The sequence below is a fragment of the Seriola aureovittata genome, chromosome 6 (genome assembly GCF_021018895.1).
Source record: "Seriola aureovittata isolate HTS-2021-v1 ecotype China chromosome 6, ASM2101889v1, whole genome shotgun sequence".
NCBI classification, from domain to species: Eukaryota; Metazoa; Chordata; class Actinopteri; order Carangiformes; family Carangidae; genus Seriola; species Seriola aureovittata.
In genome coordinates, this window is record NC_079369.1 from 25800262 (window position 1) to 25827824 (window position 27563).

The following is a 27563-nucleotide window of genomic DNA, read 5'->3' on the forward strand; positions in this document are numbered from 1 at the left end:
TGTTAATTTGTCTCTCTCTAATTCTGGCCACTGAAAAAAAGTCAAAGCATGATCCTTAAAATAGATCGGTTAGACTTTCAGCTCGATGAAAATCAACTTGGAACACCAGATCCAATATAAACGATACATTTTCTTCATTTAGATGATAAAGAAGAAACAATGAGAGAAGCTAATGAGTATGTGAGTCATTTATGTTTTTTATATTTGGAGAGCTTGTGAATTTCTTCCTGAATTTGCCTGTGTGATTATATTTGTTTTGTATACACAGACACTATTTGCACACGCTTTAAATGTTCTGATACTGACTCTGTGGTGGAGGATAGGGTGGAGCTGCGTACGTAGCAACCACATACCAAAAGACACACACACACACACACACACACACACACACACACAGAGTCATATAAAGGGAAGAGTAGGGACATTTATTCTGGAGGCTTTGAGGGCTGTAAATTATTAATACAGCTCGCTGAATCGTGGGGAGTGAGGAGAAAGAAAGAAAAGGCTCTTCTTCCTGTAATGACTTTGCACCTGTGCAGGTGAGCATGTTAGAGAGGATAAGACAAAGACTAGACTCATTCATTGCCTGAGGCGGTTTGCATCAAAAGAGATGACTGTGCGGGGAATTGGTGAGAACCCGTGCTCAGTTTCAACATGGCTGCCTGTATCTCCCATGTTTTCTGTTTATGTGATATTAGTGATGAAATTGCACACAGGCAGTATGTGTAAAGATCCTGTAAACCCACAGGAGCTGTCATGAATATTAATATGGGTTGGCTGTGTATCTTGCTGTCTGGTTTAAGGCAGTATAAGACAGGAGAACAGGCAGACTGCAGGCTGCTGTAGCTGACTGATCTTGTGACAGTGGTTTACCTGTGCAGCAGGGTGACATGGATATGTCCCCTGGGGTTTTGGAGACAGAGCCAGGGAGGGGGTGAATGGGAGGGAGGGGCCATTAGAGAGCTGACACATTACACCTGAACCAATCTGGGTCAATGGTCTCATGGAGACAAATGATGCTGCTCCACCTCCTCATATACAGAAGAAGTCTTTCACTCCAGGCCTGACAGTAGAGACAGATGAACTGTAACTTTATTTGGGAGACCTAAAGGACCATGGCGGCGTTATATATATTACAGTGACTTCCAGTCATTTTAAGTAGCCTGCTAATTTACATATCGATTTAACATTCAAGATTTTAATTGTTTTTTTTAATATTATCAAGGACACTTGACTTTTTCTTTCTTTCTGTTTTGCTACATGTTTTGTTATCTAAAAATATTGATGTGACATTTACTTGAGCATCATGTGATCACTCCACTGAAATTGAATGACTGTATGGGTACAATGTTGTCACATGGAGATTATCAGTTACCTAATTTATAGATGATGTGTGACATGTCATCACATATGATCTTATCCCCTCACCTTTACCTAAGGAAGATGATTTGTGGCTGAAATATTTCCTTGTTCGAACCCTTTTGCTAGATGTTCATGTACAGTATATGTTACATGTCTGCTAGTCAAAGCATGGTGTAGTGGTTTAAATTGTTGATTCTGCATGACAAACCTTGCATTCATTTTCATTTATTTCACTACAGTATGAAAATCATTTAGCAGAGACTGAGTTTTCTTAAATTCATATTGTCATTAGAAGAAGAGAAGATGTAATGGTGACATTAATGAAAACCAGTGGATGCGTAAATACATTCAAAAAAATCTAAAACCCTATTGTCTACCTTGATCAGCAGTAATGTAAAATATATATTTTTGTGTCTACAAAAGCACAAACAGCGATATAATCCTTTAGCATTAAAGGGATATTAAAGGGATAGTACAACATTTTGGGAAATAAGCTTATTTGCTTTCTTGCCAAGAGTTAGGCTGCATGAGAAGATCAGTATCCATGTATGTGTCTGTGGAGGTGGAGCTGTAAGATGGTTGGCATAGATTAGCATAAAGACTGGAAATGGGGAAACAGGTATAGCCAATACATAAACAGAAATGTGTTACCATTTTACTTACAGTTAGCTGTACACACAGACAGAAATAGACAAAAAGAATAGGAAGTTAAACTGTAGCACCCTCTTAACTGAATGGATCAGTTAAGATAAGATAAGATAAGATAAGATAAGATAAGATAAGATAGTCCATTATTAGTCCTACAGTGGGGAAATTCACAGTGTCAGCAGCAAAGTGACATTACAGAGATAAGAAAGCTGCAAAATGTCAATATCAATACTTAAAAAAAGATAAATAATAGATAATAATGTACTGTAACATTATACTACATACAATACTTCAGTATAACAAAAAATAGCAGCAGATAAGGGATATTGCACATATGGTGTGTATTAAACAGGTCTGGATTGAGTGCAGCAACTCTGCCTGTCACAAATGTCCAGCAGGTGGCTCTGAAGCACAACACAAGTCAGTGACAGCTGAACTTTCTTAGCAGCTGACTCACCGAAAACCCAGAAATTGTCTCTTTTGCATTTTGGTTTGAGTTCGAATTAAACAAACAAGATGCAACATGTTAATATATGAAGGTGCTGGTTAGTGTGTTTTTTAACTCTGACCAGATCCAGAATAAATGTTTACAGCCTTTACGCAAAGCTAAGCTAACAGCCTCTCGGCTTTAACACCATTCCAAAAATGCTGTGTGTAGCAACACCAATAAATCATTATGTTCATTTGGATATAGCAGTAAAATTACCATAAACAAATCAAACGATTGCTGACATTGACATTTAGTTCATTTCGCCTTATGTAATTTGAGCTATTTTCTTGAATTAGTATGTGCATGTGGGGGGGTCACGCTCTAGTTAGGGTCTGAATCAGCTCTGGTATGTGTCATAGTACGGGTGTGGTTGGCAAAATGTAACAGATGACATAACACACACACACACACACACACACACACACACACACCTCCTCATCTTGTTCTCAGCCTCCTCCTCCATCTCAAACCTTAATAAGTCTCTCAGGAGGAGGAGGAGGAGGAGAAAGGTGGGAGGAGGGGAGAGATGAGTGAAAGCTGAGCACAAGTTGTCACCTCCCTGCTACACTGTCAGCCTCGCCCTGAAAACCAGCTCCATATCATTCAGAGACATCAGGAATGTAGTGTTTGCTATCAGGTTAATACACGCGCGCGCGCACACACACACATACATACACACACATACACACACACACACACACGTTCTGCAGGCTCCTCCAATGCAGAGGGAAAATCTGTCACTTAAATCTCAAGGTCACTCTCACAGAGTCATGTGGGAGCAGCTGCAGCCTCATCAACACCCACATGTGCATCCGTTTAAGGACATTCAAATCTTGCTTTATTGCACCTTTGGCAGCCCAGCAGTGTGAGCTATGTTTTATTTTCTGTCTGCATATTTTGCTGAGAGTCCAATTAAACGAGAAAAACTGATGCATGGACGCGCACCGTGATCGTTTGACGCCCCCTCGCGGCAGCGCATCATCCACGAAACCCTTCCATCCTTCCATTGTCTCCCCCAAACCAGTAACTAATGCTGCCTATTTATATGGCGGTTACAAAAAAAAATCATATGACGCAAAACAGTCTCCGTAGGACGTTCAGCAAACGCATCAACACAAACCACCCACAAGAAAAAAAAACTGGAGCAACATCTCCACTTGATCCTCACATCATAAATCATGTGGAATCGATGGAGACGTGAATGATGAGTGATTCTAACAAGCTTTATATTGAGTGGAGAAGGTAGAAGCTGCACAAAGGGGATCATTGTTGCCTGCAGATGCCCGTCAGTGGTGCAGTCGCCCTTTGAAGGCTCTCCAATCGCAGCTCATAGCGCGACCGAGGGAGGGCGGGGTTTGCCCCCCCCCCCCCTTTTTTTCCTCCTCCCTCCTCCCGAATCTTTTGCTCCAAGCCCCGCTTTGGCACCGTGTCCCATTGACTAGACGGCGACAAACCGAGGAGCATATTCCACCCTGAGCGTCCCTGAACTCAACAACGTCAAAGTGGACCGCTGATGACTGGGAGCTCGGCTGTTGCGGACTTGAGGAACTAAGTGATGCGCACCTCCAGGAGGTCACAGCCTGGGCAGGTATGAGACCTGTGGCGCTCATGGATGAAGGACCAGCAGATGTTTAGTGGATCCTAATCTGGATGTAGCTCCATGTTCCACTTCTACACAACCAGCAGGCCTGGCCCAGTTCAGCCCCACATGGATGGATCCCGCTGTAGGAGCCGTACTTATGGAATATGAAGCCCGTGCGTATGAGCATGCCGAGTGCACTCCTCTCCGGGAGCTTCTCCACAGCCCTCTCCCCCTGACACAGCCACCCCACTCGGACATCCCCTGGTCGCTTGGAACCCCCTCGCCATGAGGGCGACTGTTCGGTGATTCGGTGCCTCTGCACGTCTGAACGGACCGGAGACCACCTTTTTTTTTTGGATCGGGGCTTTTGCTGGTTGTACACAGGATTTATCTGCGCTGCGCTGTGGGCTTTCTTTGTGTCAAAGGGCTTAACGCAGAGTGCGCGTAGAGCAACAGAGCGGGGGCTTTGCATCGCCCGCTGTTGCGCCCAGCTGCTCTCTTTTGTGGCCGGGCCGTGATGGCAGCCGGCCGGCCGGAGGCGCAGGACCACCCGCCCGAGAACGGCTTCACTCCGCTGGAGCACCCGGCGCCCCGGCTGCTACCGCACATCGACGGCTCGGTTCTGCCGTCTCTGGGGGGCTTCGGGAAACACCAGAAACAGCTCGTGGTCCTGACCTGGATACCAGCATTGTTCATCGGCTTTAGCCAGTTTTCGGATTATTTCCTCCTGGCGCAACCCAATGGCACGTGCGTGCAACCCCTCACAAACGGGAGTAACTGGACCGTGGCGTCCCCGCCGGTCACCGTCACAGGGGAATCGCCAGCGCTGCAACTCAAAGGCAACGGCACCGGGGAGGGATACGGCGACGGCAGCGGTGTGCTACTGTGCGCCTGCAAGGAGTGGAGGCTGGAGCTGCAGACGGGACTTAGTCAGAATGTGGTTACCAAGGTAACGAGTGAGAACCAGATAGACCCACAGTGTTATCTCCATGACAGAAAAAAAAATCACTCTGTTCACCATCATCATCCTCATCCTCACCACCCCGTGTCTTCATCATCGCTGCCAGTCTCAGTTTAAAGCTGCTCCGACACAGCTGACTAACAAGTTACCCACTGACCTCAATATGACAAGATGTGTGTGTGTGTGTGTGTGTGTGTGTGTGTGTGTGCGCGCGCGCGCGCGTGTGTTGAGCTCAGAGAATGCAGCAGCTGATAGTAGGCTACTGTAGCATGTACAGTGTGTGTGTGTGTGTGTGTGTGTGTGTGTGTGTGTTGGGACTGGGTGATAAGGTTGAAATCAGTACTGCAATATTAATAACACTTTTTCTACAGTGTACCACAATATGGCAAACAAATAATCAAATGTTCAATTCAATAAATTGTCCCACTGTTATGCATACACACTTCTGGATTCCCAACTGGTCAAAGTGGGAAACAGCCCTAAAGCCAGAGAACTAGGGATGCACTGATGCACCGTTTTACCTCCGGATATTGATCCTGATATCTCAGCTCAGTGCGTCGGCCTATGTTGATTCACATTAATCCAATCCAACACCAGGAGGCTTAACTCTCTTTTTTCCAAACTAAATCTGTAAGCTTCACAGATTGCGGTGATGCTAAAATGTGATTCAGGGACCAGGCATGACAGAAACTCAGAATTTCATAATGACTTTGACGAACGAACTGTATCTAATGTGGATTAGTCATATTAGCCAATATCCAATCTGATCACTAATGGTGTAGATCCTTCAATATCAATAGGTATAGGGGTCCAGCTACTGGGGGCCACCTGATAGGTTACTAAAGCAATGCAGTTTTCAATTTCAACAACCAAATTGTTCGTTTTTCATTGCAAATTGCTTGAAATCTAATTTGGATGCAGAACCTTATAAAACAATGACACTATCTGATCATATTATCTTGATACAATTGCACTGATAGTCAAAAAAATTCTTTGGATTTTGCATTACCACCCAGCCCTGTGTGTGTGTGTGTCATATGTTTTCTCTCAACACTGGTGCTAATAGCCTGTACATAATAAACCCATACTGACTGTGTTCCTTCACCATCACCGGCCATTTCACAACCAAAATCATCATTCATAACCAATGATCATCTCCTTCAGCCCTCTCCTCTCTGCTCCTCTGCACAGCGGGGAGTTCGGTAAATCATTGTTAAAGACCAACACTACTTTCACACACAGCTGAATCGGTCCACCAGGCTCCTGCAGATACTTTCAGGGTCGTGCACAAATATAAGAGTACACATCGTGCTTCCACGTGTCCTTGGCTGAGTTTCAGATGCTGAGAGCTGCAGCGTTGTGTGCACTGACCCATGAGCTCAGAGGAAAGAGTGGAAAACTATTGATTGCTGTTATTATAGACACGCGCCCACATTCACACACACACACACACACACACACACACACACACACACACACGCTTGCTTTTCTCTCTCTCTCTCTCACACACACGTACATATATACGTTCTTGTGTTTTCTCTCTTTTCCTTTTATAACACACATTTGAATATTTCAAAAGCGTCCGCAGCATGTTTGCTCACTCATCAGCCTTCATGAATTATCAAAACAGTGAGTCAGAGAGTGAAAAGAGTTTGACAGACTTGTGATGAGAGAAGCCCACATTTCTTTTTTTGTTTCTGTGCAGCTTTCAGATTAAAAAACTGCTCGTCTGCTGATGTTTAATTCCCTTTTATCTTGTTGTGGGTGGTTCTCTGTGAGAAGTTGGCTAATGTTCTTCTGTTTCTCTTTGTCTCTGTTTCAGTGGAACCTGGTGTGCGACTCTGCATGGAAGGTGCACATTGCCAAGTTCTCTTTGCTGGTGGGCTCCATATTTGGCTACCTAGTGATGGGTGTCATGGCCGACTGGTATGCTGCCTCCTTCATTTCTGTTTTGTGCCTTTCTACAGTGTGTTAGTTTAAAGCTCCATATTTTCCTCTTCTCCTGTGTTTTATTTGAAGTGTTGATCCATAAGAAGATATATTTGTGGTTCTAAGAACCAAAAACCATCTCAATGTAGTTTTACATCTCCTCTCTCAGGCTTCTCTCTGGAGCTCTAGTAACAACAGGTTGGTGAGTCAATCAGAAGAGAGGAGGCTCCGAGCCTCCCTTCTGATTGGCTGACTGTTTTCTGAGTGATCCAATAAAAATATAGCAGATTTCAGGTAAAAACAATCAGTGAAACCAAATCCTGCAAGGTTGGATGGTGGGTCCAGGTGGGCTTGAGGCATGGCTGAGAGCGGTGACTGCTTTGTTGTGACATCACAAAGTTACAGAAGTCCTGACGGCTGGTTTTAAGGCTCAGTTTCTGAATACAGGATGTGTGCATTTCTCTGTGGACTGAGTGCTTTGATACTTTCACAGTATTAATATAGAACCTAGACCTGATCTATAATCAAAAAAAGGTTATGAAGATGTCGTACTCACCAAACCAATAGCCGAGATCTTGCAGCATTATTACAAAGACGTCCAATGTGGCAAGAAACACAAGAAGTCAGATGATCAGATTGAAAACAAACCTCCAGGACAGCCAAACACATCTGGAAGAGAAAACAAAGGCAAACAGTAGAATTATTCCCTGAACTATCCATTGTACATGTTCACCACAGTTCAAAGAATTATTTCCTGCTTCAGCTTTGACCAGTAGGGAATGTTAGTGACACAATGACTTTTATGAATGAATGTCTGAACCAAATTTCATGGAAATCAACCCAGTATTTGTCGAGATATTTCACTCTGCCAATCCATCTGGTAGATATTGAGGTATTTCACAAGTTAAGTGAGAGCTCCAACCTGCTGGTGGTGCTAGATTGAATGTCAGGGTATCGCCAAAGTCATTTAGATTCATCCTGTAGGAATCATACATATCTGTACCAAATCTCAAGGCATCCAGCTGATACTTTCTAAAATATTTGAGTCTATACTGAGCTACTGGACAGAGCCCTGCTGCTAGCATTGCTAAAAATTCAGCAATAACAGCCTCTTCTAGAAACAATGTCCCCATCACTCCCTTATATTCCACAGATCACACTGTTAGCAGTTTTAGTACAGATCATTTCTTCAGTATTATTTCAGTTTGTGAGTTAGCCAATGTTGATTATAAATTCTTTTCATTAAGTTTTTTAAAACTCAACTCAAAAAACTTCATTCTCAAATTATGGACAATTCAAACCGAAACTATCTGCTAAGTGAGAAAATGTCTTTTTGTAATTTGGTGAAATGACCCTTTAAGCCACGCTGCTCATTGTGGTCACGTCTGTAGCCTGCGAACCACCTGAGCTGCCTCGTGGGAAAAAAAGTCCCAGCATTGTGTTTGGGATCAGTGACCATGGAAACAATGTAAAGAAATGTGCAGGGCACAGAGGCCTCAGCTCTGACCTGACCCACTGATCTACTGACCCCCCTTAAACCAGGAAGTTCACAGTCCACAGAGTCTGAGGGAAACAATGAGTGGAATGATCCCTTTCACCCGACTGCACATCAAAAGCTTCTTTTCTACAGTTTGTGACAGTTTCTAAACACTGTGCTGCATCTTTCTCTTTCTGTCTTTTCCCTCCTGTTCCTAAGGTTTGGTCGACACCCAGTGTTGATTCTCTCGGTGCTTTTCATGCTGGTGTTTGGTCTGAGTGTTGCCTTCTCTGTAAACGTCACCATGTTCAGCACCTTGCGCTTCTTTGAGGGTTTCTGCTTGGCGGGCCTCGCTCTCTCCCTCTACGTGCTCAGTAAGTACCTGCTTTCACCACCTCACGCATGTCTGCTTTTTTCTCTGTGCTTTTCTGCGCCTGTATTTCCTCATTCTTCCTCTCTGTTGTCTTTATTTAATCTAACCATTGATGCCTGAGTAGTACGGAGCCTTGGAAGGGACATAAAGATGGGACATGTTTGAAGTTTGTGTGTCCAGGATACCTCATAACTTCTTGTGCTTCTTGAATAAGTTTCATTGTTTGTTTTTAGTTCGCCAGTTTATTCCAGTTATGAGTATCAATATTTGTTTGGTCAGATCTGTAATCCCTGTCTCCATTTTGATAAAGGCTGGTGGACTGTATAAAACTTCAGGCACTGCAGATCGAATTTAGTTTTTAACTATATCTGGTGTAATAAATGTATTGTGCATTGCCCTTGTTCAATAAGCAATAAGAAAAGTCCAGTTTTTTATGTGTCTGTCACTTACACAGTCACATATAAAGCTCTAATATATTAAAAAGTTGCCAATACACCAAAAACAAACCAAAAACAATCGCCTTATTCACAGAAATGTAAGAAAAACACATATTTGCTGTCAAAAGAAGCCTCAGATGAGGCTTAAGTGTTCATTGTTTAATTCCTCTTTAATGACTGTTGCCAAAAATATTTCTCCTGACCTGTGCTTTATCCCCACACTGTCATTTAATGTGTAGATACTGTCAGCACATCAGCCTCTACAGTTTAAAATGTCACATATTTTAACATATTCATTATTTTTGTGATGCCAGTTAGTAATAGAGATCCAATGTGCAGCTAGAATTTACAGGGTTTAGTACGAAACGTAATCCAGGCTTAGAATATAAATCTGTCATCTAATACCATTGTTTAATATGTCTGTTTTTAGCAGCTTCAGCAATTACCATTTCCCTGAAGCCCAAGACCTTTGTTGGTTAAATGTCACCACCTTGCTAAGAGGAGCTAGTTCAGAGTTAGTTGTAGCTAAAGTAGGACAGGGAGGGCGAGTGGCATTGGCAAAAAATCACAGCTAAAAACATGAACATATGATATTAGAGGAAAGTCCTGGTAGATATTATGAGTGAGGTTGAAACCAACAGTTACAAAGACATACTTTATTACATGCACTGCTGTGCTTGAACTGAATGGATGCTGTAGTTTTTTGTATGCTAAATAGCTAATTGTTGTTTTACTTTGTTGAAATCAGTAAAAATTTGAATTCTAATAGTAAATACAGAGTTACAGAAGCTGAAACTGCAGATGTCAGGACTTCAACTGTTTATATGTGCAAGGTTTTTGTAAGAGAGCCCAGAAATAGATCTTCCCTCCCCCTTCTATAATGTTGTCTTCCATGTCCCCTCAGGGCCTCTGTTAAGCAGCAACTAGCCAAGGTGATCAAAATGACACCACTGGCTGATAGCGTTTTTATTTCCCTGAAGAAAGCCCTCACCCCCTGCTGCATTCCCCACTGTCCCTTCTCCCTGCTGATGTCCCCCTCTTTCTCACCCTCTGTTAGGCCAGCTCTCTCTTTCAGGCTGGTCAGAGATTAGTCATACGTTATGCGTGAAGTGAGGGCAGACTTTGAGCTCTGGCGATGGGGCGGGTTTTGTCCCTCCCAGCAGGGGTTCCAGATAAATCTCTGCTGAACCGCTTCTAAAAACAAACAAACAAAATGTACGCCTCCAAGCCGTCTGCCGAGAGGCCCCTGAGAGTTGAATTTAATCTGTGATGTACACAAAGGCAAACAACACACACATAACGTTGTAGTTTATGGTGCCTGCCCTTTAAGTTCAAGTCACAGGGAGTTGTGAGTGGAAGAGTGGAAAGAATTTAGTGTCAAAGCATGTTTTAAGGAAGATGAAGACAACACTACAACTACCCGATTACATTGGACTTATTTGGGCCATTCCAAAGATATGCAGCAGCTTATGGTCGAGCAAATGGAAAATACGAATAAAATAAGAAATTCTAAGACTAAGTGTCCGTGGTCATGCTAACATGTCTAGCAGGTATAATGTTTACCACGTTTAATGTCGCGTGTTAGCATGCTAACTGCTAGCTGACACTTTGACCCGGTGATGATGCCGACATTCCTTTCCCTGGAGCCACTTAGCTAACTGGCCAAACACTAACACAACACTGTTAACGGCTACAAATGACAAGTGTAACTTGAACAGTGAATAAAAAATGCATTTATCTGTCTGCTAGCTTTTTTAGCTCTTCTGTATTAGGGCTGAATAATTTCAGGAAAGTGTTGAACTGCACCTTTTCAAACCAATGTTAAAATCGTAATTTAAATCGTAGGCTGGTCCTTGTGTATTAACCAAGATAAGTTTGTGATACACACTTGCAACAAGCTACAACATTAATTGATTTAGATAAAATAATGTTTTTGCTCATTGTTGAGGTCCTCCCAAGTTTTCTTATTTTTTTATTCTGAAACCAGTCAACCAGTCAAGTAAACTATTACATAAAAGTTCATAGTTTCCTAAAGAAAGTCTGTTAAGTCTGTACTTACATAATCAGCTACTTGCAAGTTTTGTTATTGCTACATAGCTAACTTTAGCATTAACAGCTGTTTACTTACCAGTCAGTTCAGCAACAAACTTCATTCCTTTACTCACCAACAGCTGTCTCCAGAGGTGTAAAGCAACCCTCTTGTTTTGCTTCTTTTCACTTCTTTTCTTCTACGGAAGTTAGCATGCTAACCAGCTAGCCCCAGCCTGTCTCGTCTCTTTCTAACATTGAGTCACTGCAGTGTCCAGGCTGCTGTGAAGAGGTAGCACTGCTCAGAGGACATATTGTAGCCTCGTCTTGTAAACGCAGTGATGGCTAAGCGCTTATCAAGACTGGTAGGTGAACCGCTGTTAATGCTAACATTAGCTATGTAGCAATAGCAACATTTCAACATGACATTTAAATCTCAGGTGACAGTTCCTCCCATTTTGCCTAAAACTCCATTCTACCTTTCCTCCTCCCCCTCTTTATCTGTTTCTATACTTTGCTCATTCATGTCACACACACACACACACACACACACACACACACACACACACACACACTTAAATAATTTGTTTCATGTTATCACAGCCTGTTTGCCAAACACAAATACCTGTAATGGGAGGCAATTTTTCTATTTTTCCATTTCACTTGTTGGTGTGCTCGATGATCACTCAACAATGGATTAGTAACGTATGTTCGTACGTGTGTGTGTGTGTGTTTGTGTGTGCGTGTGTGTGTGTGTGACAGAGAGAGAGAACAGATTGCAGGCATGCACTTTGAAGTACAATGAAAAAAAGGTGTTTGCATGAGGTGTTGTGTGAGGTGTGGATACATACAGTAGGAGGAACATTCGGCTCGCTGCCACAGAACAACTCGCTTTAAAGTGAATTCACTCTCTGACAGCAGATAATAGACACTGCCACCCCATTAAAAGTGAAGCGCATGTAGAATAACAGCATGAAACGAATCATGAAGACATTTGAAGCTTCGAATAAACACATGTTCAAAGTCTGAAACACACTGTACTAATACATGAGCTGCAAGGCAATGACGCCCAACTGGCAATTTTTCATTATGCCACAAAAAGAAGACAGATATGAAAATCCTTTTTTACCTTGTTTCTCCTTTACTTGTTTGCCAGGAGAGGAACAAAAGTATCTATTTTCTGTCATGCAGGACAGAAACACCACAGTCGATCAGTATTTTGGCAGTAACACATTGTTTTGTTTTGTTGGCTCTGTGCTACAGTGCTTTGGATTTGAAGTGAAAAAATGACTATGAGGTTGAAGCGCTGACCTTCAGCTTTACTTTGAAGGTGTTCACATCCATACTGGGGGTTGAGTGGCTCTTTTTATGCACAATATCCCAAGTTTTGTGTAGGAAGTGTCCTTGATTCTCTTGGTTTTAGTGGGCCAAAAGTAAGTGGGATAAATTTAAATGAAATTGTCTTTGACTTAGTTTCTTTCTGATTATAACAATAACAATAAATATGGTTGTGGTACTGTGGTATGGTCGTAAAATCTGGAAATGCAGCGACACCGCTAGAAGGAAGGTGAGAAACACAGTCAGCCAATCAGGTGGGTTGTAAACCTGCCAAAAGGTTTGGCCAAGTTTATCTGGAAGAGAAAACAAATGCTAACATTAAAATACCACCCAAACTGTCTGTTTTATGCATGAATCACAGTTTACAAACTGACCTCCTAGTTCAACTTTAGTCTATACTCACCACAATTATTAAGACATAGTTTACCTGTGATATTAGGTATCATTATTAACATTTTGGAGCGCCCTCACTTTAAGTTTTTCCTCTAAATAAAGTGGTTCAGATAATTGCACATGATTTCGTGTTTTCAAATGTTTCAGGTAAAACACTGGAATATTGTAAACTGGAACATTCCTTTAACATTTGGTGTCCAATTCTTTGCTTTTCAACTTTGTGAAGGCTTTGACCAAAAAACATCAACAGACACTTGATATCATCACATTCACATTCAGGTTGGTCTTCAGCAGGTGAAACACACATTCAGCTGGTCATGTGACAAACCCGGCGAATGGAGATCGCTCCTCTCCGGTCATAAAAACACTCATTGGTTGCTTTGTCTCTATGTTTAAGATCATTCCCCTGCAGCAGCGCGCTAAAATGGGGCAGATGTTTGGGACGTAAAAACCCTCAAATCATCCGAAAACCAGCATTTTAACACCAGAGTCATGGCTTCATTTAGAATCTAACATGCTGGAGTACAGAGGCAGCACAACACAACAGAGGCTCATCACTGTGCCTGACAGCTGTGTGCTAAACAGGCTGCAGCGGAAAGCACACCAGATAGAGGAGTCCTAAAAACACACATGTAACATGCATATACTGTATTATGGATGATTGGACAGCAAGTACGCATGTGTGCTGTGATTGCAGTGTTCCATCCTTTTCCTTTCTATCTCCCCACATAAACACCCTTTTTCTTTCCCTCCTTTCACCCTTTGTCACTGTAAATGCGGTGCTGAATTTGTATTTCTGAATCCAGCAGCTCTCTAGCCCTTTTTCATTTTCTCCTCCTCGACTCTCCTCTGCTCCATTCATCCCACCCTGCTCCTCCTCTCTCTCTCTCTCACTACCATTTTATTACTACCAGCAGTCACACCCTCACTTGCTCATTTTCTCGAGGCTCATTTGAAATCTCTCATCATTTCAGTTATCTCGCCGCAACATGCAGCGCATAATAAACTCCACTAGAGCTTTCGTTGGCTCTGCTAATGTAAATGTGTTGATCTGTGTGTGTGTGTGTGTGTGTGTGTTTGTTTTGTGCATATTTGGTTGTGGCAGCAATTCTACACGGGTTTATTAGTTTGCACTTTAGCACCTTCCTCTGGGCCATCCTCTGGGAACTGTTGGTATTGAGCTTCCTCCTGCTCTTGATTTTTCCTTGTTTTCTTTTCATTTTAGGACAGAAAGCTGTGTGTAATCATGACTGAGTATTGTCCATACTCCTTTAGAAGATATTCATATTTAAAGATGCACCTTTACTCACCACTGTCAGCTGGAGAGGTGGCTTCTTCTCAGAGGATTGCAGCTGTCGTCATCTTGGGTTTACAGCAGCTACAATAATTCAAATAGAGACACGGTTTCAATGTGAAAAAAAAATAGCAAAATCTTTAAAGAAACACAATTGCTGCAGAATAATGAACTTTTTTGTTATTGATCCATACGTTCCCACCAATCATTGCTAACTTTGCTACTACCTGTGGAGAAGTTGGTGGCTGGTGGAGACCAAAAGCGCCCTCAATTCTCCATAACTTTAAGCTTTAATAAAATGTAAACAGGTGAGTTGTCATGAAGGAGGAAATAAGCTATAGAGTAATATAATATAGTCGGCCATTTTAACATGGGAGTCTACGGGGATTGACTCACTGTTGGAGCCAGACTCTAGTGGCTATTAGAGGAGCTGCAGTTTTTGGCTTCATTTCACAGCCCTGGAGTTTGCTGTTTGACTCAAACATGACTCCAAATATAAGCAAATTTTTCTCTGTATCTGCTGATGTGTAATTAGGTTTAGTTTGCTGACAAGTTTATCACATCAACATAAAAGATGATAGATAACATGTCAGTGTTTAGAGCTTGTTTTGCTGCCTGCAAAGACTTGAGACTTGACTTAGACCTGACTAGTCTCTGCTGAGAGACTTGAACTGAGACTTGATTGCAAGCAACAGAATCCTGGAATAATAAAAATGAAAAACAAAGTCTTATCTTATTCTCGTGGTGAGTGATCAGATACCTGAAAGACTCTGAGAACAGCTGTGGTTTGGACCACACTATGAGGAGTGGGTTATGCTGCAGGAGTCATTTCTTTAGAATTGGGTCAGCATTTGAATCCATGGTATATGTGTATCCGAGCTGACTACAGCTGCTTTGGTTCTCAAAGGATAGATTTTCAGTGAATTCGCTCTGTTAGCATGGACATAAAGGAATTAGGTTGCAGATGCCTTTTACGCTACTGAGCCAAGGTTAATATCGTTGCCTCTTCCCGTCTTTCTGTGCTCCTCAGAGACTTTTAGGTAATGACAGAGACACAGTATATGCAGGCTACTGTGTGTGTGTGTGTGTGTGTGTGCTGTTATGAGCTGGGAGGATGACTACTGCTGACTCAGCTAGGGAAAACTACTGTCATGTCGTGCCCTTGTCAAGCATATCTGTTTTCCTGTCCTTGCGTTTCTATGAAGTCGTTCACCTAAGGCTGCAAAACAAAAAGATAGTTTTCTTTGAGTGCTTGATCTATAGCTTGCTTGTTTTGTCTGACCATCAGTTGAAAACCCCAAAGTATATAATGCACAGTGATAGCGAAGTGTCATAGGGATGGACAGGTCAACAATTATTGGATGGATTTTGGTGAAATTGTGTATAAACCTTCATGGTTTCATGAGCATGAATTTTACTGACTTTTGTGGCACTGTAGATAATTAATTTTCTGTACATGAAACTAATCTATTAATTTCTTATTCACTACTAAATCTCTTCCTCTGCCCAAATCTAAATCTAAACCATAGCTGCTGCCTCCCTATACATTTCCATCAGACACACACTCACACACACACACACTGTACCTCTCACTCTGAACTCATGCTGTTAGAAAGCCAATTGTCTCTACACTCTGTTCTCATGCCCCAGGCAAGGTTAGCAAGGGAGCAGCAGACAACACAAAGTGTCTGTGTGTGTGTGTGTGTGTGTGTGTGTGTGAGAGAGAGAGAGATGGTGCTGTCAGCCATTTGTCATCAGAGTTTTGTTTGGCCACCAGATCGGCTGCTTTTTGTTGCCTTCCCTTTGTTTTTGCTTTCCCTTTATCCCATTCTAGTTTTTGTTTTGCGAACCCTCTGCAACTGTTCACTTTCAGATGGAAAGACAGAGGAGAAGCTGCTTGGTGAAAGGAGGAGGACCAGGAGGAGGAGGGAGTAAGAGGAAGGGAGGGAGAGGGTAAGGAGGGTAAGTCGAGGTGGGGGATGGTGGTTTCACAGAGGGTGAGAGAGCCACTTCAGCCCAGATGAGCAAGAGGGAAGAGTGGGCAGGAGGGGGGGGTGAGGGAGGATCAGCCCACAGGGGGAGCAGTGAGATAATCAGCACAAGGAGAACCATTCTCCACTCGGCTGGAACAAAAGGTCCCTGCCAGTGTGAGTTTGTGTATGTGTGTGTGTGTGTGTGTGTGTGTGTGTGTGTGTGTGTGTGTGTGTTGATATCCCAGTAGAGTCAGTGGGATCAGACACTTCCCCAGAGAGTTTGGGGAGTGTTTTTTGTTTTGAAAGGTTGGTTTAGGGATGCATTGCCTTTGCCGAGGTACAGTTGATTTCTTTAGCTTGCGTGTGCATGTGTTTCTGCGTGTTTTGTGTGTGTGTGTGTGTGTCTCTGTCTGATCCATTCCTATCGACTGATGTGGACAGAAGTACCACAGAGACACGGCGCTGTGTTGTTTGCCAGAACACGGGGTGACAGCAGTGGTGGAAAGTAACTAAATGCAGTTGATGTAAACAAGCACCGTACTTAGGTATTGATTCTGAGGTAGGTGTTTGACTGCATTTCGATCGTTACGTATCAAACCCAACAACAGTATATAAAACAGATGAAATTACTGCAGCTAGCTACAACATTAAAATGCAACAGCAGTGCAACTTAAAGCTGCAGTCAGTGATTTTTCTGGCCACTAGGTGGCAGCAGAATGAGTTGAAAATACAACATCAACATAATACCATCTTACTGTGTAAAGTTGTCATGGCTAATGTGTTGGCAAAACAAGCAGACATGGAGTCATGTTTTTGTCCACTTGATGATGGAAAGTTCATTATTTACTCTCCTTTTAGAAAAACATCTGGCTCTTTAGCAGCCCGAAAACAGCTGTCTGCTGCTGCTTGAACCGTACAGTCAATGTGCTGTAAAACCAAAACAACGAGTTGAAAGACAGTAAAATGCTGTATAAAGCTGAGGAGAGTGCAGATTCAGGTGATAATGCTCCGATGGTTTGTCATTACAACACATTTCCCTCCACATAGTCATTTGATCAAATGTTTCTACAAAAATATTCATTAGTGCCACTTTAAAGGATTATTACAGATTATTACAACTTTAAAATAAAGCTTAAACATTCGTCACATTTTACAGACATGCTAATACCCTGGTGAACTTTGACCCACAGTTTGACGTATTAGTTCCTGTTAATTTGTGGATTATTACTGACACTTGGGTGATGGCCACAATTACATAATTAAGACCCAAAAAGATGTAAAAATTCTAATGCAAGACTTTTATTGGAGTATTTTTACTACTTTTACATAAGTTAATTTGTAAGTGACTCAATAAAGGTATTCATATCACATAGGAGCAAGAGCTAGTTGTCATAAAAAAAGTAGTTTTGTTCATGTATAAGGGCAAAATGGTTTTTACAGCGGTGGGTAACACTGATTCATAAAGAGAGTGAAGAGAGTGAAGAGAGAAGCAGGCGGGTACGTAAAGGATTATAGGTCAATGTAATTTCCTTCATCTGTTGTGGTTCCTGTGGGGTAGGCTTTAGGAGACATTAACTCTAAAACTCTAAGTCTGCAGCAGAAGAGAAGCGAGATGAAGGGATTTATATTAATACCTACATTTTTTTTTTCTTCTCGGCCTCCCGCTAACTGAATCCTTTTCTCATCTTCCTCTTATCTGAAAATCTTTATCATCTTTCTTTGTTATTCTCTCCTTCCCTCCACCTTTCTGCTTGTGCGTCTCTCCCTCTCTTGCTTGTCTTTATTATCATTCCTTCGGTGATTCCGCTGATGAATGGAGGGACTTTTTCATGTCCTTTGGAGGGAAAAGTAATTTGTATTCTACCCCTACTCTTCCTACTTTCCTCTCTCTCTCCCATTCCCCTATTTCCTCCCCCTCTTTCTCTTCTTCCCCACAATGGGAAGTGACAGTACATGAAGGCAGGTTAGCAAGTCCCCCCCCCCCCCCTCACCCACTGACAATGGTCACCTTCAAAAAGACCTTGCCATATGGACTAAGCCATCTGGACTGTACCATGTTACAGGCAGTAGGGGAGGGGAGGAGAGGGGAGCCCAGTCGGGGGTTGGGGGGGAATTAAGGGACGGTTACAGTGAAGTGCTCACCGAGCAGCTGAACCCTCTCGACAGCCTTGACTTGTAGTCCATCCTAAGTTCATAAAGAGGTCTGGTGTTAAACTAGTGTTCTCTCTCAGGGGAAGGATCAGTAATAGGAGTCCTCAATAATTCAGAGAAAAATTCAATACTGGCTCCACCATTAAATAAACACACACATTACACTCTTCAAGGCCATTAAGGCTGCTGCTTAGTTTATGATGGTAATCACATCAACACACATACAGCTTATAAATAATTTACTCGTGGTCTCCCCTGGTGCATCAACACAACAACAATCTATATCTCTGCGAAACTGAATCTTCCCCTCTCTCTCTCTCTCTATCTCCTTATTTTAGGGATCGAGCTTTGTTTGCCAGGCTGGCGGTTCTCCATGACCATGGTGGCCAGTTTTCTGATGGTGGGCGGGCAGCTATTGATGCCAGGGGTGGCCGCCCTGTGCCGCAATTGGCCAGATCGGGATGACTGGCAGGTCCTGCAGATCGTCATAATCAGCCCTTTCGTTCTGATGCTGCCCTACGTCTGGTGAGTCCCCACCCTCTGAGGAAATCCACAGCAGGGGTGGGGGGGGGTTGGGGGGGGGCAGATTCTCCTCGCGCTGAGCCAGGCGACGGCTTGTACAGTACACACTGCACTGCACAGTACTGAGCACACTCGGCTTCGACTTACAAACAATACTCTCTTTCTCCTCTTGTTTTTCTTCTCCCCTCTTTCTGTCCGTCTTCTTCTTGCTCCTGCAACACATTCTGTCCTCATCCTTCTTTGTCTGCTGCTCTCTGCACATTTTTCTCATTCCTCTCTCTCTCTCTCTCTCTCCCTCTCTCTCTCTCTCTCTCTCCCTCTCTCTCTCACTGCAGGATTTTTCCGGAATCATTGCGCTGGTTGCTGGCCACCCAGCACTACAGGCGGTCCAAAGCCATGATGCTGCACATCGCCAGGAAGAATCAGGTTGACATGACAACCGAGCCCAGCGGAGTTCTTACAGGTGAGGACAATTTCAGGCGGGACAAAAAAAAGAAAAAGAAAAAAAGATGAAGGATCCAAAGTCCATTCCGCTATGAATTTTGTACTTTCTGTTGCTTTTTTCACTTCATTATGCAAATCATTTTAATTCATCGTCTGTGCTGTGTTGCAGCTGCTTCCTGCTGTGTGATGAAATGAACATGCAACAGACTCAAACATGTGTGCACACACGGTTTTAAACGAGCATTTCCCAGCTCGTTCACATGATGAAATGCAATTGCAATCAGAAACGCATCTTCCTTTTCCAAAGTTCATAAGCAATTTCTCACTGGAAGGTCAATAAAGTGGGACTTGTATGTAGGGCTGCCACTAACACTTATTTACATTAGCAATCAATCTGTCAACTACTTTATGATTCAGTATTTCAGGGTAAAATAATTAAAAATGTGCACCGTAGTTGCTTAGAGCTCAAGGTGGCGATCTTCAAACTGCTTGTTTTCTCTGACCCACAGTTCAAAACCCAAAGATGTGAGCTGATGTGAAGCTCAAACTAGCAAATGTTTGGCATTTTTGTGGAATAAACAACTAAATAAAGACTTAGTCTATCATTAAAATTATTGATGAGTAAAAGTCTAGCAATTATGCAGTCCTCAAAGACACATCCATCCTCTTTTCTGCCACCAACAGCCCCCGCCCCCCTCGGTGTCTGATTCATTTTTTCTGCCTCTCCCGTGGCCGAGCAGACAGATACATGACGAGAGGGGGCGAAGGGATGTCCTATATCAATCTAAAGGGAACCCACAGCACATTAGCTTCTCTGTGCTAAAGGTCCCTTAGCGGCCGGTCTCTCATTACCTTCTGAAAGAAAAGGTCTCAAGGTGTGCGTTTCATGTTTCCTACCAGAGCTGGAGCAGGAGCTGCACAAGAAACCCCAGAGGACCTGCATTGTCAAGATGATGAGCACCAGGAACCTGTGGAAAAACATTGTGGTGCTGTGTGTCAACTCGTAAGTGTGTTGCGTTTGTGGCTGGGCTTGTACAGTTCCTTTGCAAATCAAAGCCTACATCCGTTGTGTTGAGAGAGCATGATTTACACATGAGCGCGTCCTCCAGAGAGAAATGAAGACATGCATGTGAGTGTAAGCCTCACTCGCCCCGTGGCAGACGCATGTCTCAGGTAACACCTCCCTGTCCGCTGTCTTATCGTTTGCTTGTGTGTCTCTGTGCAGCCTGACAGGTTACGGGATCCACCACTGCTTTGCCCGCAGCATGATGGACCCGGAGGCCCAGCCGACCGCTTTGTGCCACGCAGACTATTACACTATGGCTGGCATTGCCATGGCAACCTGCCTGGCGCTTTGCCCCGCGGTGGGGTTGATGGGACGTCGCGGAGGGCTTCTCACCTTCATGATCATAACAGCTCTGGCATCGCTACTACAGCTGGGTTTACTCAACTGTGAGTAATCACATAGAGAAATACGCAAGACGATCTTTAGATTGTTTGCTAAATGGCGCCCAACTGGTCCACGCTAGTTACTGTTGCTGTGCCTGTCAAGCTTTGGATTTTAGCCTGGCAACTGTGCATAAAAATAACTGACACAAAAAATTAGACATAAAAAACCCTTGAGATCTCACATAAAAGTTTTTGTGCTCGCCTGTGCTGAAAAAAATGGTATATTGATAAAAGCGAAATGCAGCAAAATGCAACGGAAAAAAGCTTTGTGAATAAATCATGCCGTACACGTGACTTAAATGACCACTGAAGCTTACAGTGAGGAGACCAAAGAGTGTCAGATCTGTGAGGACACTGAAACGATAGCAATTACTACATCAAAAATAAATGCCATGCTTCCATCATGTTTTGCGTCCTGGAGAATTAGCTCCACCAGCTGTTTATCTCAATGATTCTTATAACGAGTGGATGGAAACGCACATTAATTCACATTTTCTTCAGCAGATTTTCTTGAAATTAGGCTAAAATTTGTGCTAAAATTGGACGTAAACCCGGCTAATCAAAACAGTGTCAAACAAAAGCAGCTTCTCATGCTTAGCTGGAGACCGTTGCTTTTGCTGCCTGATGCCAACAACTGTCGCCGGCATATTTTATCAGCTGTAGCTAGCTAAATAATGCTAATTGTGTGAGCTCTTGATATTTTTTTGTTTGAAACTGAAAAGCCTGCAAAGGTGTTAGCCATTGCATAAATTGTTTCTGGCTAACATTAAATGATGATTACTATAGAAAAAATACACTTGGAGAAGACACAAATGTAGACTTGGGATTTCTTGCTAGCATTTTCTAACAATATCTCTCATTTTTACAAGACAGAAGGTTTCAGGGAAGAGGAGAAACCAATGCATGTAGCTTATAAACCTCTAATAGCTAATAGCAGGACAGAGCTGCTGAAATGACCTTAGACTGTCATATAATGTTAGCACGATACAGTACAGGCTCGCAGTGCATTGATGTGGATATTTTTAAGTATTATTCTTACTAGTGCCATGTGCACTTCATGTACTGACAAATCATGGGATTCTCTGAACATTGAAAGACCTGCTGTTTCTTGCTGCGGTTGCCGAGCTGTGATTGGACAATTGCTGTTCGGGGAAAAGTTTAAGTCGAGGTTCGACCTGGGTTGTATTTACGCTTTGCTTCCCTGTGTCATTAAATCAGTAAATCCTACAGTTTAACTCTCACTCTAACAGGAGCCTCTGCTGATTCCCCCTCTTTTTTGACCTACATCTGCAGTATGGAGTCATTATTTCAAGCTTCAGTGGTTAAATTCCTCACAAATTGTCCTGAAGGCTTTCTTCTGCTTGTTTTGAGTCAGCACTGACTGTTCTGCCCTTTGTGCTTACTAATGACATGTTCTCCTCTCCTCTGATTTCCAATGCTCGCTAATGGAATCCAGTAATTGGGAAGTACAGCCTTCGCCATGACACAGGTACGACTACAGTATGGTGATTTGTGGCATAAAATGATTCTTGAAACAGTGAATTATAAGCAATCGCATCTATCGATGTTTAATTTCAAGGTCACTCTACCATGTTAATATAAGCACTCTAATCTGTGCCCCTTGCTTCATGTTAAGCTGGGTGTTGTAAATATGCTTACATTTTGTTGCCCTCTTCTGGACAGTTCTGCGAGACACTCTGAACAGGAAATTCTCGGTCGCCTTCTCCATCATCGGGATGTTCTCCTCACATGCTGTCAGCATACTCAGCATTTTCTTTTGTGCTGAAATCACTCCTACTGTCATCAGGTGAGCTGCATGCTGAAAAAACACAGAGGGGAGCCTCCTGACTTAGCTTTAATTACACACATGCACAGTAGATGATGAAGCACAGTAGGTGACCTCATTGTCTGAAATAACACTCACCCTGCCTTCCTTCGCACCTCCACACACTTGAACAATCACTGCATGAAGTGGGCAGGCTTGTCTGATTGTTGGCTTTGGGAAGTTGCAGAATGTGTTAGATGCAGCCTGGTCAGAAATTGTTCAAGAAGACCACAAGTACTTTGTTTGACACATGCTGATGCCTGAAGAGCTCCTGTTGCTAGTTGCAGTCATGTAAGACTTCCTCTGTGATGGATCTCCTGTGGTCTGTGTCCCTGTGCAGGGGTGGAGGGCTGGGCCTGGTCCTGGCTAGCGCTGGCTTTGGCATGCTCACCGCTCCCATCATGGAGCTCCACAACCAGAAGGGCTACTTCTTGCATCACGTGATCTTCGCCTGCTGCACCCTGCTGTGCATCATCTGCCTGCTGCTGCTGCCTGAGCCGCGGGGCCAGCCCCTGCCAGAGAGCCTGGCTGATGGAGAGACCTTCACCCGTCAGACCCTGCTCCATCCCGGAGAGCAGCACCTCCTTCTCGCCAAGAGCGACAGGGACTACTCCCGTGTCCACGACACACCGTTACACCTCTCAGCCACTGGGGGCGCCACAGTGGCGGTGGCCACTGCTCTGGCAGCGGTACCTGCCACATACGCCCTGGCGACTGGTGGGGAGGTGATTGGAAATCGTGCCATAGCCAATGGGGTGTGAGCATCATAGCAATACTCCACTACTGTGCTATTAATTGCTCAAGCATTAACTCGACTGAATGGTCACTTGAAATAAAAACAGACTTTTAAGGGAAAAAAAACAGATGGACTCTTGTTGAGGTTTGAGATGGTGGCGATAGTAATTTTGTGTAGTTTGTAGTGATTATGATTCATTCATGAGTTGCCAAAAAATATTGTCCTGGACTAAATTTATCTGAAGTCAGTGTGTGTTAAATAATAAGAAGGTCTTGAGTGGTGTTGGTGATTCTCTTGCGCTGACGTTTCGCTCCGTCGAGAACCATCTGCAGGTGAAAGGAGCAGACGCAAGCAAAGTAGAGCAGACCAGCTTCCGATAACGTGCGAGTTTTCTGTTTGTAGTTTCGACTCGTTGAAAGAGGATTTCACTGCATCTTATAATTCTTTACAAGTTATTTTTGCACTAAATGTCAGAGACACAATCAAGTGTTTGTGATTTTCAGCCAACACATTGGAGATCCAGGGATTGGCTAAACCACTACCACTCGTTTTTTTGCATGAAAGGGCACAAATGGTTTTTACACGTTCTCTCTTCTTTATTTGTGGTCCCTCTACAAGAAGTCCGATGTGGCACTTTATCCTCAGAGGTGAGGTCAGTGTAGACACTGATTTTTTTTAAAGAAGCATTACTGCTGTTGTTGTGGGTGTATGATGGTTGTCTGACGTTGACGCACAGCCGGAGACCTTGGCAGACTGTAAGTGTAGCCTATAGAGACTGTGGGTAATGCTAAAGAAATCTGAGAGTTGAACGGGCATTTAGAGTGACCAGTCGTTGTACTACTGTATGTCTTATGATGCGTCTCAGCATTTAAATGGCTTTATCGCGATGGCTCTGTTCTTTTAACAAAACAGAGAATGTAATTTAAGAAAACCAGTATTTATTTTGTCATGCTGCCAAGGGCAATTTTGTTGCTTGAAATACCTCCTTAATTAGCCAATATTTCCACTCCGACTCTCACTCCTTGTTCTCTGTACTGTGGTAATGTCGTAATCCTGCTCCTAGGATGTGTAACTCTAGCCAGAAAGCACAATATTTTACAGTTTTTTGAAATAAACGTTTGTGAAGATTAGAATAGAGCAGCGCAGTCTGCGTAGACCTGGCCTAGTTGTGATTAGTGTACATTTATACACTTTACTATGTAAGTATCCCTTAGGACTGGATAAAAATATAAAAAGGTATGTATACATGTGCCATCCATTCATAATGTATGGACCATCAACCTTACTTTTATAGGATATAAGCACATTGAATAGATAAACCATGCCATCAACCATTTTTGTCCAAATATACCTGAATCCACAGATCAAACAGATCTTCCTTAGTTTTTAAAATCATGTTTAGTACACAGCACGTATTTTGAACACACTGTATGGTTTGGTAGTTTGTATGTTTTCAACAGTTTTCAACACTCGGAGAAAGAAAAAAAAGAAAAGAAAAAAGAACTCAACCACTAATGCTGTTTTCTAAGTGTTATTTTTTTAATATGATGCATTTGTACAAAAAGCCATAGGCCTACATGTTTTGATAATAAACCACTTAATTTATTATGTCAATAAAAGAACACTTAATGTGACCATGTGGTTATTGTGTTGGAGTATGATTACAGTATCTGAAGGAGTATTTAAGTCCAGATATGAGGAGGAACTTGCCATGTGTTTGTTCCATCCTAAATGTCCTCAGTTCAATAATCAAACAAGCTCAAAAGTGCTCAGGGTGAAGCTCCAGCTCCTTTTTGATCCTGTTCTCCACCAACAGACCGAGGTTAGAGTCTGTCATTGGTAGACTGTAACTCACAAATACTTGCTTTTTGGTCTTCTTTGCTGCAAAATACACAAAAACAGACAATTATTTCTCTTTCAATTTGAATACATGCACTTTTTTTTAGCTATTGTACACTGCCACAGTTATTTTATTTCTCCAATATCAATCAAACTTAAGTCACCAGTCTCTGAAGTTGTGAAAACTAATTATAATTACTAATAACTTACTATAAAGCACAATTTTTAGGGGGAAATTATTATTTTGGGGGAAATATACACATATTTAACCTGAAATTTCATTTGTTTTCTTAAATAGTGCTTTACAAATGCTGACTTACTTATGTTGTGTTTTTCACACCATACAGGCAGCCACTGGTTTTGTCTAAATCTGGTGTGGTATGACTGTTGACCTGTGGAGACTTGAAACTCGCATGAATCCAATCTGTCACAATCAGCATCATTATCACTTTTATTTTTGTCAGACTTTTATTATCGTTTCATGGCTACACAATGCAGACTTTTCAAATCAATCTGCCCTTTAACGCACTCTCTGACAACACTAAAAGCAAAAGTGATGTTTACTGTGAACAATAACCAAACTCAAACAAGTTTCAAGTCTCTGCGTATTGATTTTCACATTGCACTAAAATGAATGGAGGCTGTTTGCTGCCTAGAAAATAGGAAAAACCCCTGAAACACACAAGATTTTGCTGTTTGCTAAAGCGTACATAAATACTGTTTATGGTTATTTATATATCCACAAAAGATGACAACATTGGGAGCTTAAAAGAGTGTTTCATGACTTATTATAACTTCCTGCATTAGCAAACACAGTAATGAGAAAAATAAATTCATTTCAAAGTCATTCATCATTACCTAATCTCTGTGACAAAGAATTTGGAGCAGTGTTGGACGGGTCCCCCATGACTAATGTGGATAATGGCATTGAATCCTGCAGACAGAAAAAAAGCACAACAGTTATTAGTAGCATTTAAAAAAGAAATTAATTGGTTGCTCCAACATATTAAGTAATATTTCCCTCTTGTATTGTCTATTTGTCCCTTCAGGTATACACAGATGTATTGAAACTGAGGGCCACAGATCCCAGATGCATTTTGACTATTTGTTCATCTTCCAGTGACTCGTGATTGATGACAGCATATTTGTCTCTATGGCGGGTGTTATGGTAGAGGATGTCAAGGAAAAAAAAAATTGTATCATGAGCAGCAGATTTATTAGTTTTTGCTTTCTAAGGATCCATTAACCAACCAGTGGCCCTGTGCTGGAACAGTTCTCGATCAAAGACATTAGATTATGACACAGGTTACTACACAACAGAGAGACAAGACAATGTGTTATTAAAGGATCAACTCATCCAGATCACAACAAAATATGTTGCCACTTGTCGTTCGTGGTCTATAGCTGTGGATGCAAGAGGATAGCGATATGGATAAAATCACTGGAAATGTGATTTTATATCACATGATTGATATATATTATTATATGATAGAAATTGTTACTGGATAAATTGATTACACAGGAGTATCTGGTTCTGGTTTTAATCTAAAAATCTATTGCTGCCATTCATCAGTTCTACTCATCGTTTATACCCACAGAAACATTTAAGGGATAAATACCAGACAAAAATCCTTAGGTTTTCTACTTAAGTGTGACACTTAAGGTTGGATTTCCTTAGCTGTGGGAGTTACTTAAGGTTGTTGCACAGAATCTGTTAAAAGGTTTCTTTAGTTAAGGAAAAATGTTAAGATATTTGCAGCAATGAAAGAGATTTTACAGCAGTAAAATCGCTGGCATTAGCGCTTGTGATACCGGTTAAGATCTCACCTATATCGTCCTACAAAAATCAATTCCTCGTCGTCTGGTTTAAACGGAGACCTTTTATGCTCGTGTCTACCACAAAATAAGAGTCCTACTACTTACTTTTATTCATGTATATTTTGCCTGGAGCGTGTTTCACTTACGTATTTGCTGCTCATTGAGACCGCCAGGTTGGACAACACCGGCGTCGAACCGACCCAGAGGAAAAACCCGCCGCTGAGCTTCATCACGTGAAAGTGTACGGCCTGCTCCAGAATCTTCTCCGAGAAATTGTGCACCGAGATGGCGTCAAACATCGCTCCGTTCTGTGTTTCCGTCATTTTGTTTTACTTCACTATAAGTGACGCTGCTAGCCGCGACGATACTCGTGCTGACTGTAAACAGAAACAGTAACTTCCGGGTTCATCAAGAAATACGGCAGCCCAGAGCAAACGATCGATGTGCCATCGATGTTAGAGAGTGAGGCACCAGCACAACTGATTTAAGCCATA

The 27563-nt window shown here is 42.4% G+C and overlaps 2 protein-coding genes across 2 annotated transcripts; one reads left to right on the forward strand and one right to left on the reverse strand.

The window, feature by feature from the left end:
- The first annotated feature begins 1328 nt into the window (after positions 1-1328).
- LOC130171278 (solute carrier family 22 member 23) lies at positions 1329-25046 on the forward strand. The gene is made up of 10 exons (XM_056379214.1): positions 1329-5031; positions 6866-6969; positions 8669-8823; positions 18775-18961; positions 19294-19421; positions 20303-20405; positions 20628-20854; positions 22308-22340; positions 22535-22658; positions 23017-25046. Exons 1-10 carry the CDS (start codon positions 4600-4602, stop codon positions 23435-23437), a joined length of 1914 nt encoding a protein of 637 aa, XP_056235189.1. The 5' UTR covers positions 1329-4599; the 3' UTR covers positions 23438-25046.
- Positions 24930-27466, reverse strand: psmg4 (proteasome (prosome, macropain) assembly chaperone 4). The gene is made up of 3 exons (XM_056379215.1): positions 27216-27466; positions 26110-26185; positions 24930-25293 (listed from the first exon to the last, which is right to left on the reverse strand). Exons 1-3 carry the CDS (start codon positions 27390-27392, stop codon positions 25172-25174), a joined length of 375 nt encoding a protein of 124 aa, XP_056235190.1. The 5' UTR covers positions 27393-27466; the 3' UTR covers positions 24930-25171.
- Positions 27467-27563: the final 97 nt, after the last annotated feature.

What these genes read in the sequence shown, in the direction of transcription:
- LOC130171278 (XM_056379214.1), top strand. Translation starts at nt 4,600, where the DNA reads ATGGCAGCCGGCCGGCCGGAGGCGCAGGACCACCCGCCCGAGAACGGC. An exon ending in GTGGTGCTGTGTGTCAACTC is followed by an intron (nt 20,406 to 20,627) that starts GTAAGTGTGTTG and finishes GTCTCTGTGCAG; the next exon opens with CCTGACAGGTTACGGGATCC. An exon ending in ATCACTCCTACTGTCATCAG is followed by an intron (nt 22,659 to 23,016) that starts GTGAGCTGCATG and finishes GTCCCTGTGCAG; the next exon opens with GGGTGGAGGGCTGGGCCTGG.
- psmg4 (XM_056379215.1), bottom strand. Translation starts at nt 27,392, where the DNA reads ATGACGGAAACACAGAACGGAGCGATGTTTGACGCCATCTCGGTGCAC. An exon ending in TCTCAATGAGCAGCAAATAC is followed by an intron (nt 26,186 to 27,215) that starts GTAAGTGAAACA and finishes TTCTGTCTGCAG; the next exon opens with GATTCAATGCCATTATCCAC. An exon ending in TTCTTTGTCACAGAGATTAG is followed by an intron (nt 25,294 to 26,109) that starts GTAATGATGAAT and finishes TGTATTTTGCAG; the next exon opens with CAAAGAAGACCAAAAAGCAA.